Raw genomic sequence first — 18,459 nt, 5'->3', positions numbered from 1 at the left:
GAGCCACCGCCCGGGCGCAGGGCGGGGCTGGCACGGACCACGGGCCGGCCCGCGGCGCAGACGTGTGCTGGGACCGAGCCGCGGGCTTGTGCAACTCCCGAGCGCAGCGTGGATTTATTGCGCTCTCCGGCGTCCTGCGCGGGCCCTGAGCCGCAGGGGGGGTCCGAGCCAGAGGGGGGTCCGCGCTGCAGGGGTCCAAACCGCAGGGGTTCGGAGCTGCAGGGGGTCCGCGCCGCAGGGGGTCCGAGCTGCAGGGGGGTCCGCGCCGCAGGGGGGTCCGCGCTGCAGGGGTCCGAGCCGCAGGGATCTGAGCCAGGGGCGCTCGGTGCAGGAACGTGGGGAGGGAAGGGTCCGGCCCGGCAGCCGAATGGGATCGGAGTTTGGGAGCTGGGCTTTCCCCGCGGCTTCAGGGGCCGCCGTGAGCAGGACTTCGTGTTAATAACGGTCTCCGCCACGTCAGTACGGAGCGGCGGCGCCTGGGGGCTCAGCCATGATCCCGGGTCCCGGGGTGCAGCCTCGGGTAGCGCTCCTGGCTGGGCGGGGAGCCTGCTTCTCCTCGCCGGCCGCTCCCCCTGCTTGCGCGCGCCCTTTTTCGCGAGTAACTGGATAAAACCTTTCCGTACGGAGCAGGCTGTGTGGTCTAATGCTGAAGGACATGGCGGGGGGGGGGGGCGGGGAGCAAGAGGTCCAGCTGCGTTATTTCATAAAACCTGAGAAAGCCCTAAAACCGCTACCTGGTCCCTGCATGGACAGAGTATAGAAAGTAAAACATGCAAACGTCGCTGGCTGCGCTGGCTGCCTTGTGTCCCGGGTTGTAGGAAAAAGACTCCTGCCCATCCGAGTTTGGGAGTGACCGTCACACACGGGCTGTGCTCCGCGCCGCGCCTCGGTGTTGACTGGTCCGAGCAGCAGCTGTAGGGGAGACCGATGGCTGCAGCCGGAGTGGGGGAATGCCGCTGCCCCTCGGAACAATTTGTTACTTAAACTGTAACCCCTGCAGGACTTTACTAGTTACCAAGCACAATTAGATATGGCCTTAAGAAACACATATACTGGCAGCAGGTCTTTGGGGGAGAAAAGACAATGTACGACCCTGAAGCTGGGCAGCTGGGGATACCTGGCTCGCTCAGGGCGGAAGGCCGCCCCTTCACAGAAGCCGGGCAGCCGGAACGCCCGGCCTGCCCAGGGCGGAAGGCCACCTGCTTTAGAGAAACCGAGCACCCGGGAACAGCCGGTCAGCTCAGGGTGGAACTTCCCTTAGCCATTATCGCTCCTTTCTGTGAATGTGCTTAACTGTAAACTTGATACTCCTTGCTTATCTGCAAGATGGGTAACTTTTGACCTTCATCAGTCCTTCTGTTGGCTCTTGTTTCTATCCAATAAAAGTGAGACTGTGGCGTTGCTCGGGGCAGCAGTCCTTTTCGACTGTTGTCCCCTGCTCCCATTCTTCTGCAGCTGACTTGTTTGTGCCTGATTCTTCTCTCGTCGCCGACAGGAAGCGGCAGGGGAAAGCGGGCCGTGCTCCGAGCACCCGGATGTCACAGGGTTGGGGTTCGCGGCTGCACACAGCGTGTCCAGGGCAGTGGTATTTATAGGAGGGTCGAGTCCCAGGGTGGGTGCCCCTTGCAGGGGATCAGGCAGGCAGATCTGTGATGCCTCACAGGGTCGAAGAAATCTATATGGTAGTAGACTATGTACATTTTTTTCACCTATCAAAATCATTTGGGGCACCTTGGGGGGCTCAATTGTTGGGCGTCTGCCTTTGGCTGGGGTCATGATCCCCGGACCGAGTTGGGCTCCCTGCTTGGTGGGAAGCCTGCTTCTCCCCCTCCCACTCCCCTCTGCTTGTGTCTTTATCTGTCAAGTAAATAAAACGTTAAAAAAAAAAAAAAACACTGACACGTCACACATTTTCTTCTGGAAATTGGGGTAATAAAGACCGTTTTGTCCATTGGGAAGGACTATTGTGATGACAAGAGGCAACTTTTGAGGCGTAGTTACTGGATGAGAACGTGTTCTATAGACAGGTGTGCTGTTTCGTCCGTCTGCCCACTTGTACTCCAGCCCAGCACCCGCCTTTCCTTGGTTCCAGTCCAGGAGGCACACGGCAGTCTGACGGCTTCAGCAACTTAAAGGGTGTAGTAGATGAGTAAGCCGAGAAACCCGGGAGTTCAGTGAGAACTGGGGACACTGGCACTCCGAGGCCGGTGCGCCGTCAGAATATGAATGTGTAGTGTCTTGCCAAGTTAACTCTTGGGTCCTACCTGTCACGAGTCCTTCATGCTGCCCCCCAGGCTTGGTGAAAGCTTTTGGATTAGCAGCTTCCGTCCGTCCCATTTCCCTCCAGGCTCACTGTTCCCACACCGTTCTACAGACGTCGCAAAGAAAGTTTCACAGGCAAGGAATCTTCACGTGGCTTGACAATTCAGGAATTTCCTAGTGACTACATGGTGACATGAAGGAAACCAACATCCCTATTTCGCATTCCCTACTGATAGGAGCAGTTTAGGCCACAACCACCGGAGGACACCAGACCCAGCCACTGGAAGGGGAGAGGAAACTGATCACAGGATGCAAACTGTCGGCCCCAGATGGCTCGCTGCTGGTGTATGGGGAAAACAGGCCAGCACGCTTCGTTATGAGCATAGGCAGCTTTCCGCAGCGCTTGTGTTCTTGGCAGCCTCGGGAAAATGAAGCCCCTGGGGTGGAGGGGATTTCTTGGTTCAAGGTACTTAGGAAACATTTGAATCGGACAAGGTTAATTTTTTTTCTGCAGCTCTTCTGAGAGCCTTTACTTAGCTCACAAAAACTGTGACAGCATGAACAAAGCTTACCCGATTTCCTAAACCACGGAGCCCTTTTGGAAGGAGCGTCTTGGTAGAGCTGGTGGTCTGGGGGCTCCAGTGGCTAGGCGCCCTCCCAGCAAGGGTATGCCCAAGAAAGAAACCGGACCTTCAAATCAGGTGACTATGTCCTACCTCCTTTTATTTATTTTTTAAGATTTTATTTATTTGACAGATGGAGATCACAAGGAGGCAGAGAAGCGGGCTCTCTGTCAAGCACAGAGCCCAATGCGGAACTCGATCCCAGGACCTGAGCCGAAGGCAGAGGCTTAACCCACTGAGCCACCCAGGCGCCCCTTCCTACACCCTTTTATTTAGCTGCCTGCCTTTGGCAAGTCTCTAAAAACCCCTAGGCTTCACAATTTTTTTGTCTATAAAATTGAAACAGTGTCACGCCATACATGTTGTTGAGTTTCTGTGAGAATTGCCAGGAGTAACAATGGGCAAGGTCCCCGGTGGCCACCAGAGAGCCAGAGACTCAGTTACCTTTCAGTGTCCCCACCGCCTTCTGTCAGCTGCTTCCTGTCAGCTCAGGTGCTTTGCTTTTTAATCAGGGAGAGAGTGTAAATATTGCGCCACCGTCAATCCTCCAAGCACTGTTGACTCTGTTCTGAGGACAAAGGGCTGAGATGTTATCCTGTTCCTCTCTGCCCTTGTAGAAAGGTCAGAGGTACCCCAGCTCTCTCTAGGGCCTCATCTCAATGTCTCCCCACAACTGTTTGTTTCTGAGTGTGGTGAAAACCATGTTGGGGGGTGCGTATGACAGGGAACGTGGGATGCCTTCACCTTGACCTTCCACTCTCCGGTTGGATTCTTCTTTCCCTCTGGTCTCTTGGCTCAGGGGAAGACCCTGTAGCCAAGCATCCCCTCTAGGGAACCAACTACCTCTCAGGCAACAAGGATTGCCCTGAGCCAGCAAGTCCCCGTGGGTGACTGAGTCTGAGACGATGATCAGTTTGACCTTCACTGTCCCCCGCCCCCCCCCCCCGCACATAACCGCCCGTCTTTGCCCCACATTTTCCTATATAAACCTGGAAATGTTTTGGGCACTTTGGAGCTAGCCTTTGAGACACAAGGTCACTTTTTTCCGAGCATTGGCCTCGAAAAAACATCCCTTTCTTCTTCCATAGCCACTCGTGTCTCTGCTTTGGATTTTGTCAGTGACGACAGCAGACCTGGCGTGTTTGGGACCCTTGGAGCCAAGCGCTCCTGCACCCCTGTGCCCCGGCTACAATGGCATCAACAGGAGTGGAAGCTGCCATCTCTCACTGCAGACTTAGTTCGGGATGGGAGCCAGCCTGCCTTCTCCGCAGCAGCGGGATGGAGCCTGGATGAGCCCTTGGGTTGTGACTGCAAAAGCCTGGAAACTCCTCTGATCTGCCCTGACACTGGCTGAAATTCTCCCTTTGTGAAGAGGAGAGGGAGAGGGGCTGTGTTGACAGAAAAGGAAGCCGTGAGGAGGGGCTTCCCCTGGCTAAACCCAGGACAATTTGCGTGTCAGAAAGAACAGTGCCTACAAGCCATGGAGACTCCTCTTCCTCGTGATCCTCAAGGGAGAACAAAAGGAGCAACAAAAGACCACGGAATGGGAGAACATTCCTGCAAACCATGTATCTGATAAGGGACATGCACCTGAGATATGGAAAGACACTTACCGCCGGTAGCACAGAGACGACCCAGTCAAAGTACGAGCAAAGGACGGAAGAGAGATTTCTCCGAAGATACACACATGGCCACAAAGCTCATGAAAAGATACTCGTCATGGGCCGCGAGGGAAATGAGGAAGCCGGAAGGAGAAACCGCTTTACACTCCGCAGAAGGGCAGCAAATGGAGCCCAGCCGGTGTCCGCGAGGGGGCAGAGGAAGGGGCCTCGCGGACCGGAGCGGCGACCCTCGAAGTTCTTCCCACGACCACACGCGCGGCTGCGGCGGCCCCGGCAACCCCTCTCCCAGAGCCCCAGCCGCGGGGACTGAAAACATGCGGTCACGCAGCCCTGGAGGCCAAGGGCGCACAGCAGCACGGTAGGTAACAGCCAGAAAGTGAAAACAACCCAAATGTCGGATCAGCGGACAGAACAGACAAGATGTGGAATAATCATACAACGGGATATTGTTATTACGTTGTTGTTGTAGAGATTTTATTTATTTATTTAATTGGCAGAGAGAGAAAGAGAGAGACACAAGCAGGAGGATTGGGGGAGGGAGAAGCAGGCTTCCCGCCCAGCTGTGAGCCCATGCGGGGCTCGATCCCAGGACCCTGGGATCTTAACCTCAGCCGGAGGCAGACACTTAACATCTGAGCCACCCAGACACCCCACAATGAAATATTACTCAGCAATTAAAAGCAACGAGGTCCTGGCACGTGCTACCACAGGGATGGGCCCCACAAGCACTGTGCTTGTGGGTCCTCGAGGCATGGGGACCACATGTAGTACGACGCTGCTCGTATGAAATGTCCAGGGCGGGCACACGGAGGGATCCAGTGGATGCTCGGGGGGCTGCTAAGGGCGGGCATGGGTACGCAGCCCGGGAGATGAGAGTGCTCCCACATGGGTTGTGGTGACGGCGGTATGGCTCTGGGAATGTGCTCGAAACCATCAAATCGTACACTTTAAAAAGGGAAATTGCAGGCTGTGTGAATGGTATCCAGTAAAGTTATTTTCAAAAACTGAACAGTTAAAAAAAAAAAAAAAGAAAGACCCACAACTTTTAAAAAATGCACAGGAAAAAAAGCTAATGACATAAAAACCTGAAACTCTGTCATAATTGGTAGGGCACCGGAATCAAACCCACCGGCCAGGGCCGTCTCTTACCAAGAGAGCAACGACCCCCCAGCTTCACAGACGAGCTTCTATAGAGCAAAGGCCCTGTGGTGAGCCTGGCCCATGAGGTCGTCTCCACCCGACCTGACCCGTCCTTGCCTTCTGGGCTCGGTCATCTCCACCCGACCTGACCCGTCCTTGTATTTGGGCTCTGTTATCAGGGACTGGTCGACTGTATTTTACTGTTTTCCCAGACTTGCTTTTAAGTAAGTTCCTTGGGTGGGTGAGGGGGTCAGGGTCCGTTTAAGTTTTACTGCACAAACAACAAAATGTCTGTTTAACCGAGATGGAGTCGCACCGGCTGAGTGGGCGCCTACAATAATTACCAAAAAAGCACCAACTCTTGGTCACTGAAGGGAAAGAAGCATTTGCCTGTGGGAACTATTTCAGACAGTCCTAGGGATGAAGGAAAGCTCTTCTCCTGAGGATAAGTTCAGTGCATAAATACAAAAGAAGGTTAGAATTAAAGGACACCGGTGTGCAGTCCCGAGGAAAGGGCGGGTCCAGAGAAAATGCGCGAGGTAGGCTAAGACCACTCTGCAGCTAGAGGCGACTCGGGTCTTTCCTGGCGTCATTTGCCGCCGGAAAGGGGGATGCACAAGGTCTAGGAGGGGTCCAGGAAATCCTCCTGAGCGGGCCTGTCGGAGAACAAGATACCTCCTGCTCTGACGCCTCCGCCAGGAAGGAGCCACCCCGCCTGCAACCCCAGTCCAGTCAAGCAGGCGGGGAATGAAGGGATTGAAAGAAGGAATCCAAGGAAGGGGGGACCAAGTCACCAGGCGTGTCCCGCACTAGGGCTGCTGGGCCCTGAGCCCCTCCCGCGCGGCCGGCTGTGAGGACACCCGGACTGGAACTGTTCATGGAGTCACACGCAGAGCTTTACAAGCAGACACACAATTAAGACTAGAAAGAAATAGGTGGGGATACTTTTAATGCTATAGTCTAGCCCAATACATCAAAATATTATTTCAAAATATATTCAGTATAAAAATTATTATTGAAATGTTTTATTTTCTTCTTTCCATACTAAGTCTTCAAAATCTCGTATGTTACACTGATGATTCATCTCCGTTCAAATGCTCCATTTTCTTCTTTTTTTTTTAGAGTTTATGTATTTATCTTTTTTAGGGGTCTCTGACGTAGGGAAGACCTTAGGGTTCAAGGCCAATGGCCAAGAAAGAATTTTTTTTTAAAGATTTTTGTTTATTTATTTGACAGACAGAGATCACAAGCAGGCGGAGAGGCAGGCAGAGAGAGGAAGAAACAGGCTCCGCACTGAGCAGAGAGCCCGATGTGGGGCTCGGTCCCAGGACCCTGGGATCATAACTGGAGCTGAAGGCAGAGGCTTTAATCCACTGAGCCACCCAGGTGCCCTCCCAAGAAAGAATTCTTGAGATGTCTTTGATGCAAAAAGGTGGTTTTATTAAAAATAAGCACAGGGAGCACCTGGGTGGCTCAGTGGGTTAAGCCTCAGCCTTCGCCTCAGGTCATGATCTCAGGGTCCTGAGATCGAGCCCTGCATCGGGCCCTTTGCACGGCAGGGAGCCTGCTTCCCCCTCTCTCTCTCTCTGCTTACTTGTGATCCCTCTCTGTCAAATAAATAAATAAAATCTTTTAAAAAATTAAAAAAAACAAATAAGCACAGGGACACGACCCATGGGCAGAGAGAGTTACACCGGGTTCATGGGGCGTGGCCCCACTACATATTTTCAAGCTCGGAAAGGGTTAAGGATAGCACAGACCTTCAGGTCTTTTGACAACAACGTTTCCAAGATCCTAATGGGGGGGGGCCCTAGCAGTTGTTGGAAAAGGTCATTTATTACTGTTCCGTAAACCCTCAGTCATGAGACCGTCCAGCTGCCAATTAGTGGGTCATATGCTTGGAGGATGGTTGCCAACATGTACCTTGGGGGGCAGAAATAAAGGAAGTTTCCAAAGGAATTTTTATGCATTAAAGTAGACTCATAGGATATGGGAGGTCTGGCTGAAACTGGCTTTTGCCCTTAAAAAAGTGTTAACATGGAGGCATCTGGGTCCCTAAAGCAAGGTCACTCTGTTTCAAGAACTTGTCAATGGGCTGTAGGTAGTAAGGACACTTAATACATTTTCTTCTTCCTTTGTCTCCCACATTAGTGTCTGTCCCAGAAAATGGAATACCCACGTTTTCAATACGTATCACACAGTGGAACAAGCAATAAGATAAACATCAGTGTCTTGTTTTAAAATTCCATAAACCCCTGATTCCAGCTAACAAGCCGGAGCACTGTCTGTCGGGACGGAAGTTAGTTTACCCGCCCTTAGCTGCCGCTCGAGACTCAAAGACAGGCTCTCCGAGGGGGGCTTGCCAGGCCCCGGACTGGCAGAGTTTCTACGTCTGAAATCCTGCTGTTCATGTTAGATCTGGTTTCCTCCCGGAGCTGCGTAGGTGTGTTTCAGATCAGTTCACTAGGGTGACTTTGTTTAAACTAAATGATGTTTCCAACAGAGGAAGGGTTTGCACGTATTCTGCGTATATAATGTCGGCTTAACATATCTGTCTTGGAGACGAGTTTTCTGCATCACGAACTGCGGTTTCTCCCCCCCCCCTCCCCGCTCTTTTCTACGCGTGGGCCGTTGTGAGTCTCCCCAGCTTACATCCCGGATTCCTGCCTCTGACCTCCCGGTCCCGGCAATGGTCGCCTCTCTTTTACCTGAAGGACCCGTGGCCACTTCCCACAAGGGCACCTCTTCCCAGGGGGAAGCCCGTGACAGGGGAACTTGAGCTCTTGGGACTGTGTCTAGACTTGAGTTACACGTTCTCCACACGGGATGTCAGTGCGGGAGATTGGGACGTCAGGCGGCCCGTGGCCCGTGTGGCCCGTGTGGCGTGAATAGCCCGGGAGCGTGATACTGTCACACGGTGGAGGCAGAGACATTGAAACGCAGAACGAGAGCAGGTTGGGTCTTCAGAAAACTGTCACCCACAGAACTGGTTGACCTCAGCCCGGGTTAGGCTTGTTGACATGGCCTCAAAGGAATGTCCCTGTGGGTCCGGCTGGAATGCGGTCCTAAGTGGCGTATCTGAAAGCTAATATTTGGTTGTCCTTGTCTGTCATCCCTGGCCTAGTTCTACACTTAAAAGGAGAAGGTGCAGCTTTACCGAATTCCCCGTCGGTCAAGTCAATGCCGGCATCACCAAATCATTAACCTGAAGGGAACACTGCCTGTGTTGGCAGTAAGTTTTCTGGATGTTTCCACCAAGGAAGAATCGTCCTGAGTCCCATGTGTGAGTCTGGAGCCCCTCTCCAGGAGCAAGCAGCGTGCCCCGTCGAGTGCAGGAGGCCCCGAGACTTCTGTGAGGCCCCCTTGTGGAAGGACCCGTTGAGTCCTCACGCTGCTCACGGTGGCCCAGTCAGCCTGAACCCTGGACTTCCCGGTGCCGGACGGCACGCATTTCCCTGCGGTCCCACAGCCGGGTACCATGTGTCGAAATTGTTTCCCGGCGACGTTTGGGGTGGGTGGGGAGCAGGAGGAAGGGAAGCCCAGCTCAGAGCGGGGTGGGCTCCCACACTTGTCTCCATGCTGTTCCCCAGTTTTGTGCCGGGAGCTTGCTGGCTGGTTGTTGACGAGTGCGCCCGGCGTTCCGGTAAACCCGGGGACTCTACCGAGCTCATGTTCCAGCAGGACAGGCAGAGAGAGAGAGAGAGAGAGAGAAAAGGCAGGTCGCGCCAAGGGCGAGGAGGGAGTCCAGGGACGGACAAGCCCCCGCAGGACTGCACAGGGCAGGCTGCCCTTCGTGTGGGACCGTCAGAGTCTCTCAGAGGCCGGAGCAGCCCTTGCAAGGCCCGGGAAGGGTGTCCCCGGCAGAGGACACAGCAGAGCAGACCAGGGCTGCCTCTGTCCGCCCCTCTGTCCAGGTCAAAGCAGGGGGTGTGTGTGAGCAGTGGGGGGTCAGGCACAGGTGTGTGGGGTGAGCAGTGGCCCAGACCCCCAGCCCTGTCCCGTGGCCTCGGGGCCGTGTTCCCTGACCCGCTGGGTGGGAGTGACAAGGGAGCCCCTTCTTAGAGAAGTAACAGCTGTTGAGAGGGGACACCCGTCCTGCCGGCAGGAGACCAGTGACATCAGAAACCCACCAGCTGGTTCCGACCCAGAAACACAGCTGTGGAGGCATGGCGGGCTGAGGTCTGTCTCCCCAGATTCACACGTTGAAGGCCTGTGCCTGGCGGGACGGTACTGGGGGCCTTTGGGGGTGATTAGGTTGAGGGGATCATGAAGATGGGCCCCTTACGGGAAGATCCCAGAGCCTTGTGTGACCAGGAAGCAGGTCCCTGCCTGACCCAGAAACCCCGGACCCTCGACTCAGACGTGCCCCTCCTGAAGCATGAGGAAGGCCCCGCCGTCAGCCCCGACTCGAATCAGCTCTGCGGCCCGAAGTGCCCCAGACCCAGGGAAGGAGACCAAGCGCCTCCAGGTTCTCGGGTCCTGCCACGCAGCCTTGTGGGTCAGGCTTGGTAGGATCGTGGTGTGGGTGACTGAGGGGTGGTCCGGGCTCCGGGGGACCAGGGCATGTCCGGGCACCGCACCACCGTGCTGGGGAGCTTGTCTTTCCTGCACGGACTGGAGATTGAGGGAGGCTAGAGCGAGTAGGGCGGCTTCCGTTCCTACCCAGCAAAGTGCTTCTTTCTTTTCTCTGGGCTTTTGGGCTCTGCTGGAAGGTGTTTCCCGGGGCACACACGTGGCTCCCTCCTGCTGACCCCGCAGGCCAAGGGGTGTCACCATCAAGTGGTCTCAGTGGATGAACCAGGGAGCTGGGCTCTTGGCTACTCTAGGGGCAGGAGGAGGTGCCCCCCATGGCCCATCCACTGGGAGATGGGGGCTGACGAGGGCACAGCCCCCTGGACACACAGATGGAAATGAAGACAGAGGTCCCCAACCGGCTGAGACGCTGGCCGGGGGACAGGAAGCGGGGATCGGGCGCGAGGGAGGAGATGGGGACGCCACCAGCTCTCTGCCGACTGCCTCAGCGATGTGGGCTGTCCTAGCTCTGTCTCTGCTCGGGCTGCTGGGACAGACGGCCACACCGGAGGCTTCAGCAACAGACACTGACTTATCACCGTTTGGGAGGCGTGGGCAGGGCTGGTTTCTTCTGAGACCTCCCGGCTCGGCCACAAGGCCATCTTCTCATGGTGCGTCCACACCCTTGGCCCTGTGTGTGTGTCTACCTCTGGGTCCACATCCCCCCTTTTTAGAGGGACATCAGCCATCTTGGGTGGGGACCCAGCCCAAGGACCGCATCTTAACTTGACAGCAGCCTCCCTCCAACAGGTCACATGGTGGGTCCTGCGGTCCCTCTAACATGAGAATCTGGGGGGGGGGACACACTTGAACCCAACACACTAACCACCCACAGCTTCTCCTGGGTTTTATCCTGACTCATTTCCCATCGCCCCCTCCTGTGTCCCGGTTCCTGTAAGTGGGTCTGTGGATGGGGCTGGGCTTTCCGGGAGGCGCGGACGTTGCCTCACCGTCTGGGCTGAGGCCGGAGCCCCTGGGAGGGCGTCGTCCCCGGGAGGCGAGCAGCGGAGACGAGTCTGGTGCAGGGCGGTGGTCGCGGCAGGGCGGTGTCTCCGCCAGCAGAGCCGCACACGGTGGGGCCTCAGCTCTTTCTGCTTACACGGGCTAGAGCGGATTCTCTTGTGTCTAAGTCTCCCCACTGACACACGAGAACGGCGGCGTCTAGCGGAACTTTCCGTGATCGTGGACATGGGCCAGAGTCTCTGCCATCCAACGTGGGAGCCCCGGCCTCATGCGGCTGTGGGACACCTGGAAAGGGGCCAGTGCGGCCAGGAACTGAAGTTTGAAGTGTACTTAGTGCTAAGTGTGAGTGTTAATAGCCGAACGTGGGCTGGTGTCCACTCCATTGGACAGCACAGCCTCAACGGCAGGCAGGATGCGCCTGCAGACAGACCAATGACACACGGCGGCCAAGGTCATGGGGGGCTGGGGCCAGGTCAGAGAGCCAGACCTGCGCTGAGAACGGCCATGCTGGAGGTTTCCTTGGACAGAGCATGGTGATAGCGGCATCATTGTCTTTTGATAGAATTTTGAGCTGCAAGGTCGAAAAGGGGTTTGAGAAGTGACGTAGCAGCAGGAAGGCCAGGCAGGAGGTGACCACAGAGGTGGAGGTGAGAGCAGGGACCAGCGGAAGGAGTGGAGACCAGCAGGGAGTGAAGACCCAGGACTGCGGGGGGCGGGAGGCAGGCCCCGGAACAAGGATCTCCGGCTGTAGCCTTCGGAATTGCTGTGTGGGGAAGTGTTGCGACCGAGTTCAGGAATCTGGAGAGGCAAGTGTGTGTCTGCGGGGAGCTGATATGCAGCTCCTGCGGCGGTCAGTGAGCCCCGCAATCACACGGATGGCCTGGGCCCTGTGGGGGGCGCAGGAATGAACTTTGGGGATCCCCCTCACGTCACTGAGGCCACCTAAGCCACCGGAGGACGCCAATGCCCTATTTAGAATCTCATGAGGCCCCCAGCTCAATACCTTACCTATTTCTGTGTTAACAAATCACTTTTTGCGCCAGGCCCTGTGCTGAGCCCGGAACAGAAAGAACACTTCTTCATCGGTGTCCTGGGCAGGAGGAAATGCGGACACCCGAGTTACCGACAATGGTTACTCCTGTCATACCGGCTCTCTGGGGAACAATGAGCTCTAGAGAAGATTTATGGACACATGGCCCAAGCTGGCCTGGAAAGGACAGGCAGCGGCGCCTGGGGGGCTCAGTGGTTAAGCCTCTGCCTTCGGATCAGGTCATGATCTCAGGGTCCTGGGATCGAGCCCTGCATCAGGCTCCCTGCTCAGCTGGGAGCCTGCTTCCCCCCAAACCCCCACCCTGCCTGCCTCTCTGCCTACTTGTGATCTGTCAAATAAATAAATAAAATCTTAAAAAAAAAGAATATTAAAAAAAAAAAGAAAAGGATAGGCAGAACCCTGATAATGGAAAGAAACGCTCGTGACCAACAATGCACCCAAGGCAACCTACAACGCGTGGCACAGGCGGCCGAGCCGATGGCTGGGTATAGACAGAGCTGTGATTAAAGCAAGTGCGAAGTCCTTTCAGGGACAGAGCTGCCAGGCACCCGGCTGTGCATTCGATGGCATACCCGACCCGCTGTGACTGCATCAGGCCCAGAAGATGGCCAAACTGCCTCTCCATTTTCTGCAGGATGAACAGAGTCATACTGAATTAAAGTTCTCCGGAGAAACGGAGCCAGTGGGAGGTACGTTTCCATCTCTAGCTACATCTCTGCATCTATCTATCATTGATCAATCAGTTGATCTATGTGTAGAGGGAGAGGGAGAGACATTCATTTTTAGGAGCCGGCGCAGCCATCAAGAGGGCCGGCAGGTCCGATGGGCACAAACGGAGCTGCGGGCGGCGCACTAAGCGGGTCTGACAGCTGAAGACTCAGACAGGGTTTCCATGTCGTCTTGGGGAAAATTCCCTCTTCTCTGGGAAGCTGTAGTCTTTGCTCTCAAGGTCTTCGTCAGATTGGCGGAGGCCCAGGACATCTGAACTGCTTTACTCGAGTCCACTAATTGTAAGCAGTGATCACGTCTGAACAACCGTGAACATTAGTCCCATCTAATCCACCAACGACCAGACCAGAGTATGGGCGGACCCACGGGCACCGCCGTGCGGGGCGCCGTCTTCCCCAACTTACATGGGGGTCCCGGAAGGAATGAAGGCATGAGTCTGGACACCACTGGAACCCTAGGGGTGTGGAAGCCCTCTGGCTTCCTTTCTTCTAAAACGTCAGGAGAGTTGCCTGTCGGGGGCTGTGAGGCCAAAATTCAATATTTTGTCATTAATCATCTCAAGGGTTTAGAGTCTAGATTGTCACTGCTGATTGATATGTCAATGCCCGCTGGGCTGATTTTGAACTCTTTCGGATGTCTGCTAGTGGGGGTATCTTGTAGCGAGGCTACACATGTCGTTGGCAGCTCTCGGTGTGGAGTGGATGGTCACACTCCCCACGCAGATGCCACCCGGCAGCGGCAGGGGCCAGCAGCAGCCCGAGCACAGAGCGAGGGGCTGGGAGAAGCAAGACCTTACCTGCAGACCCACTGGCGACCACACAGAGTCCGGGAATTACTGTTAGCCTAGAAAAAGATGACACTTCATAAAACCCATGTTTATTCAAAAAAATCTATTCAGAAAGTCTGGAAAGCGTAATAAATATCTGTATAGTGGCCGCCCATCTCCAACATAAAATACAAAGCGTGAACATATTGACCTATAAACACAGACGCGGGTTGTAAACAAAGTGCCGAGTCGGGTCTGGGTCGGAAGCTCCTCGGGCCACCAGCGGCGGAGGGTCTGCGTCGCCCACGGCTCTGCCCGGGCTCTGCCAACCCACGCTGGGTGCTCCTCCTTCCTCTCCGCCGGGGAGCTGCGGCGTCCTTTGCACTGGAGAATTTTAAGGGCTCTTGGAGAGGCGAGGGGCAACGAAGCCGTGTGGAAAGGAAAACAGTGCGAATCAAGTTCATCGTGTGCTTGGGAGAATCCGTCAAGTGTGAGGCCAAAGTCCCACCGCGCCGCTGCAGGAGCAACAGCGTTTCATGACCGACACTGGCTACCACGGAGCACGATCATCGTTTATCACGTCGGACAATCTTCCGGGCATCAACACACACAAGGTCAGGTCAAAATCACGGACGGTCTGACCTAAGGATACAGAAGAAACCTCACTCTTGCCCAAATTTGACTTGGGGATGGCATCCGGCAGAGCCCGCCCCCGCCGGGGCGAGACAGGTGTTCCTGTCAAACGGGGGAGCTGCAGGGGGGTGAGGCCACAGTGGGCTCCCTGGGGGGACCGCGGGGCGGTGGGGGAGGAGGCCTGAGGGCCAGGGCTCCGTTTTCTCACGAGAGTCTGTGGGGCTCTGATCCGGCGGGGAACAGTTCCATGGTCTGTGGGGCTCTGATCCGGAGTGTGGATGGTTCTACGGTCTGTGGGCTCTGATCCGGAGTGTGGATGGTCCTACGGTCTGTGGGGCTATGACCTAGAGGGGGATGGTTCCATCATCTGTGGGACAGCGATCTGACTCCCTGCGGTCTGGCCGCCTGTGCGAAGCCCCCGGAGCCTCTCAGGGCCCGCAGGGAGCCCCGCACAGAGGAAGCGAAAGGGGAAGTGACCCTTCCTCCGCACTGATACTGCTCAGAACGCACAGCCACTGGCTCTTCCACTGAAGACCTGGGAGCTGGGTTTCAGCTCTGGTACCGACTTCTCTAGGCTGACTTTCTGAAAGGGTTTCAAGTGTCGCTGTGTCCTGGAGAAGGTGCGCAAGTGGCGGTATCTGACAGACATTCAAGTTGAGTCGGTTCATCCTGACAGGTGCCTGTGGGGTCTCTGCCACCACCACTGCCACCCCCTGCCCTTGGCTAAGGGCAGGACTTGGTGCGAGGTGAGCCCCCAGGTCGCTCTGTGACTCCCGGAGTGGCAGGTGCCCTGCATGCGTGGTGACACTGAGTGAGGGGACGAGCAGGGGCGGCGGTGTGCAGAGAGCGCCCTCTGGCCCTTCTCCTCTCCCTGTTGCTCCCGGGCTGGGCTCCGCAGGCCTGCGTCACTCCGCCTCTCTGTGAGCAAACCAGCGGCTCAGCGGCACACCGCGGCGCAGGAGCCCTGGAGCCGTGGCCCCGCAGCAGACGGAAGGTGTGATGACCTCGGTGGCTTTCCGGGAGGGCAAACCCATGACCTAAGGGCCATCCAGTTTTTCCCAAGCTTCTAATCACAGATCAAATAATTCAGACCTAAAACAAAACTGTTGGGAACCAAGCCTTTGTGGCCTTGGGGAAAAGCAATTTCCAGTGAGAAAATACGGGAGCTGCCTCAGGAGGCTTTGTGGGAGGGAAGCCAGTGGCGACCCTGCCCCCACCTTTCCTTCTGGTGGTTCTCGGCGGCGAGAGAGGCTCACAGAATAAGGAACGCTTCTGAAACGAGGTTACAGTTTCAGGCCCAAGCACACTTGGAACAAGCTAAGCAGTTATGCCCAGGATGCCACATGTTGCTACTGTTTTTGTCTTTTCGAGGTGTGTAGCTGCTTGAGATGAGAACAAAGAATGACGAAACCGGTCTTCCGAGTGAGATTGGCGGAGGACCCCAGGAGCCCCGCGCCCGGCCAAGGGCGGCGGGGAGTCCTGGGCCGGCCTGGAGGCTCCCCCCGTGGGGCTGGGGAGGACCCCGAGGGCCACGCGCTCTCTCCTCTCCTGTCTGGCAGGGGCGCCCCACCTGTCCCGGTTTCATTTAAGAAGCGCACAGCCCCTCCCGTGCGCGCCCCTCCCTGTGGGAAACATCAAATGTCCCGGCAACATCAGGTGAAAAACGGAAACACAAACGCAACAACACAAAAGCACAGCTTCTACAAAGTGCATGGTGCCCCGGGTCACCCATCTTCTGGCTCCTCTCCAGGCCCCAGGGTGGCAGCAGGGCCTCCCGTCCCCCTCCTGGCTGCCGTGGGGCCGGGACTGCGCCTGGGAGGGAGGAACAGAGCTCAGGGTTGCCCGGGCTCGTGGGCCTCCTGCGGCCCAGAGCGGGGAAGGCAAACACAGCAAAAACACTGCTTTGGGATGAAAGCACATGGGGCTGACAGAAGACCGCAACCAGCCGACCAGCCGTCGGGCCCAACGCACGCTCTCAGAACCTCTGGGCGGCCTTGACCACTGCTAGAGCCAGGGTGGGGGCGCGGAGCCCCAGCCCTGCAGCCCCGGCCGTCGGGGGACAAGATCACTGGGCAGGGGGCACAGGCTGTCGCTGGCTCCTCCCCAGGGACGCGCCATTCTTGTGAAAAGAGGCCCCCAAAGCACAGATGCCACCTGTTGGTTCCGGGCCCTTCCCCCATGTGGGTCTGCGACCCGGAGAGGACCCCCAGCACCGCAGTCTGGAAGGTGGGCGACGGGATGAGGGCTCTTTGGATCAACTGGAGGGGACCTGGCGTCTACTCCCGGGTGCCATGTGCTGACCCCGTCCTCCTGGCAACACCACACCACAGAGGCCAGCGCCTCCCGGGGTCGGGTGGGGGGCCGTGGGGGGAGCCGGTCAGCGCGTCCGCCCACCCGAATCGCGGGGACGTGTGTGTCGGAAACCTGACCCCCTTCCTGGCTTTATCATTGGAAAAAATATCTCTCTGTATAAATATAAGCCGTGATCCTAAAAGACCCACAGAGCCCGAAGGAACCCTACAGGCGCTGCTCATGGTGGTGTGCAGTGAAGTGAGTCCGTCGGGCCAGCTCGGGGCAGGGAGGCAGCAGGGTGGGCACAGCGAGGCGCTGAGAGGTCACGGTCTGGATCCATCCAGGCTGAACAAGAGAACGTGGAATGAGCAGAGGCTCCCGGGCCTTCGAGACGGGCACAGTCACCCTGGCAGTGCCCGGGACGGAAGCCCCAGCCGGCGCCGCCAGCCCAGGATGTTCCGCGGGGCCTGCTCGCACTACAGCCTCGTGGACGTGAGTCTCTTCATGCCCCTGCGCTGGGCCAGGCCGGACGACAGCACCGGCTCCAGCCGCGGGGCCTGGGGAGTTCTGTTCAGAGCGAAGTAGGTGGCAGCCATGGCACCCTGCGGAAGGAAGGGAGAGGGCGGGTGACTGTGGTGCCCACCCACTCCCGAGGGGGGCGGCCTCCGGATGCCTCTGGACCTCGGTCTCCCCACCACGGCGCCCGGAGCTGGCAGGGTCCCGCGTGCTCCGGGCCTCCTGAATACAAGCGGTTTTGCTCTCTGACCATCCCACACCTGCCTTCAACTGTGTGTGTGGCCGGGGGGGTCTCCGGGAGCTCCGGATGAGATCCCAGGATCCCGGCCCTATGTTACCTTACCACACTAGCCAGATTTTAGAAGACGGGCTTTACCCTCCAAGGACTGAGACCCGGGAGTGATGTGGCCTTGGTCCTCCCCACAAAGCTCCGAGCAGCCTCCGCCAAGCACACGAGGCAGAAAACGCTTGTGCTGGCAGTGTAGACCCTCCAGTCCTCGGGACGTCTGTGAGTCCATCTACATGGCACCACAGGTGCAGGGGTACCATGACAGAGGTGGGCAGGGACCATTGCCTGGCTACGGTGACACTGACCACAGTTGTACCGCATGGTCAGACCTTGTGAGGCTGGGACCGTCGCGCGGCGAGGGTGCACCCAGATCCGTTCATTTCCTGCTACTCTGTTGCTGAAAACCTTGGGATCCCTGGGACTGAGACCGTCTCCCTGATGGCAGGTGTGTCCTGATCTCTGTTCCCTCGATAGCCCTGTGTTCCGTTAGGGGCTTCGCATGTCAGAATGCTCTAGAGCAAGCTGTCTAGCCACATTTCACGAGGCCTGTGCCCTGGGAAGTGCCTCAGGAACATGAAGTGAGACATATGCGGTGTGCGACGGGGGTGGCAGACCCTTGCCCTCGGGCCCGTGCAGGGCTCCTGCTCCCACGGACCGGCTTCGCCAGCTGCCCCTGGCCACTTGCCAGCTGTATGCGTCATGGACACGGAGCACATGTCTGTGCACCACCAGGGGATTCGAGGAGGAGCGGCAGAGATGTCTGGCTCTGGAAGCCTCCAGCCCTCATGGTCTGGGCCCCTGCGCAGAAGTCTGTAGACCTCTGCTCTAGAACCCAGGGCTCTGGAGCCTGGAATTGGTGCCGATGTGCGACTCCCCCACCTCTCTCTCTCTCCCCCTCCCTCCTGCCCCATCTGTCTGTCAGTCTGTCTCTCCTACTTCCTGTCTCCCTCTCTCCTTCTGTGTCTCTGTCCCAAACATGTACATGTGCCTGCCACTCACAC

General features: G+C 57.0%; 1 protein-coding gene and 1 long non-coding RNA gene across 7 annotated transcripts in view; one reads left to right on the top strand and one right to left on the bottom strand.

Annotated features, from left to right (window-relative positions):
• The first annotated feature begins 162 nt into the window (after positions 1-162).
• Positions 163-14,737, top strand: LOC309864740. Its single transcript, XR_014311728.1, has 3 exons — positions 163-2,963; positions 3,974-14,633; positions 14,673-14,737. It is a non-coding gene; the product is annotated as an uncharacterized lncRNA (long non-coding RNA).
• Positions 13,819-18,459, bottom strand: part of RPS6KA2 (ribosomal protein S6 kinase A2) — a 296,857-nt gene continuing 292,216 nt past the window's right edge. For all 6 annotated transcript variants that reach the window (XM_082730472.1, XM_082730475.1, XM_082730474.1 and 3 more), the window contains one exon: positions 13,819-17,255. In XM_082730472.1, the coding sequence (XP_082586598.1) occupies positions 17,130-17,255 (126 nt within the window). In that variant the 3' untranslated portion in view covers positions 13,819-17,129. The remainder of the gene's footprint in view (positions 17,256-18,459) is intronic.

The sequence above is a fragment of the Mustela nivalis genome (assembly GCF_964662115.1).
Source record: "Mustela nivalis genome assembly, chromosome: 5".
In the NCBI taxonomy this organism is placed as follows: domain Eukaryota; kingdom Metazoa; phylum Chordata; class Mammalia; order Carnivora; family Mustelidae; genus Mustela; species Mustela nivalis.
The sequence above is the reverse complement of the archived record's forward strand: the minus strand, read 5'-3'. Positions and strand labels throughout refer to the sequence as shown.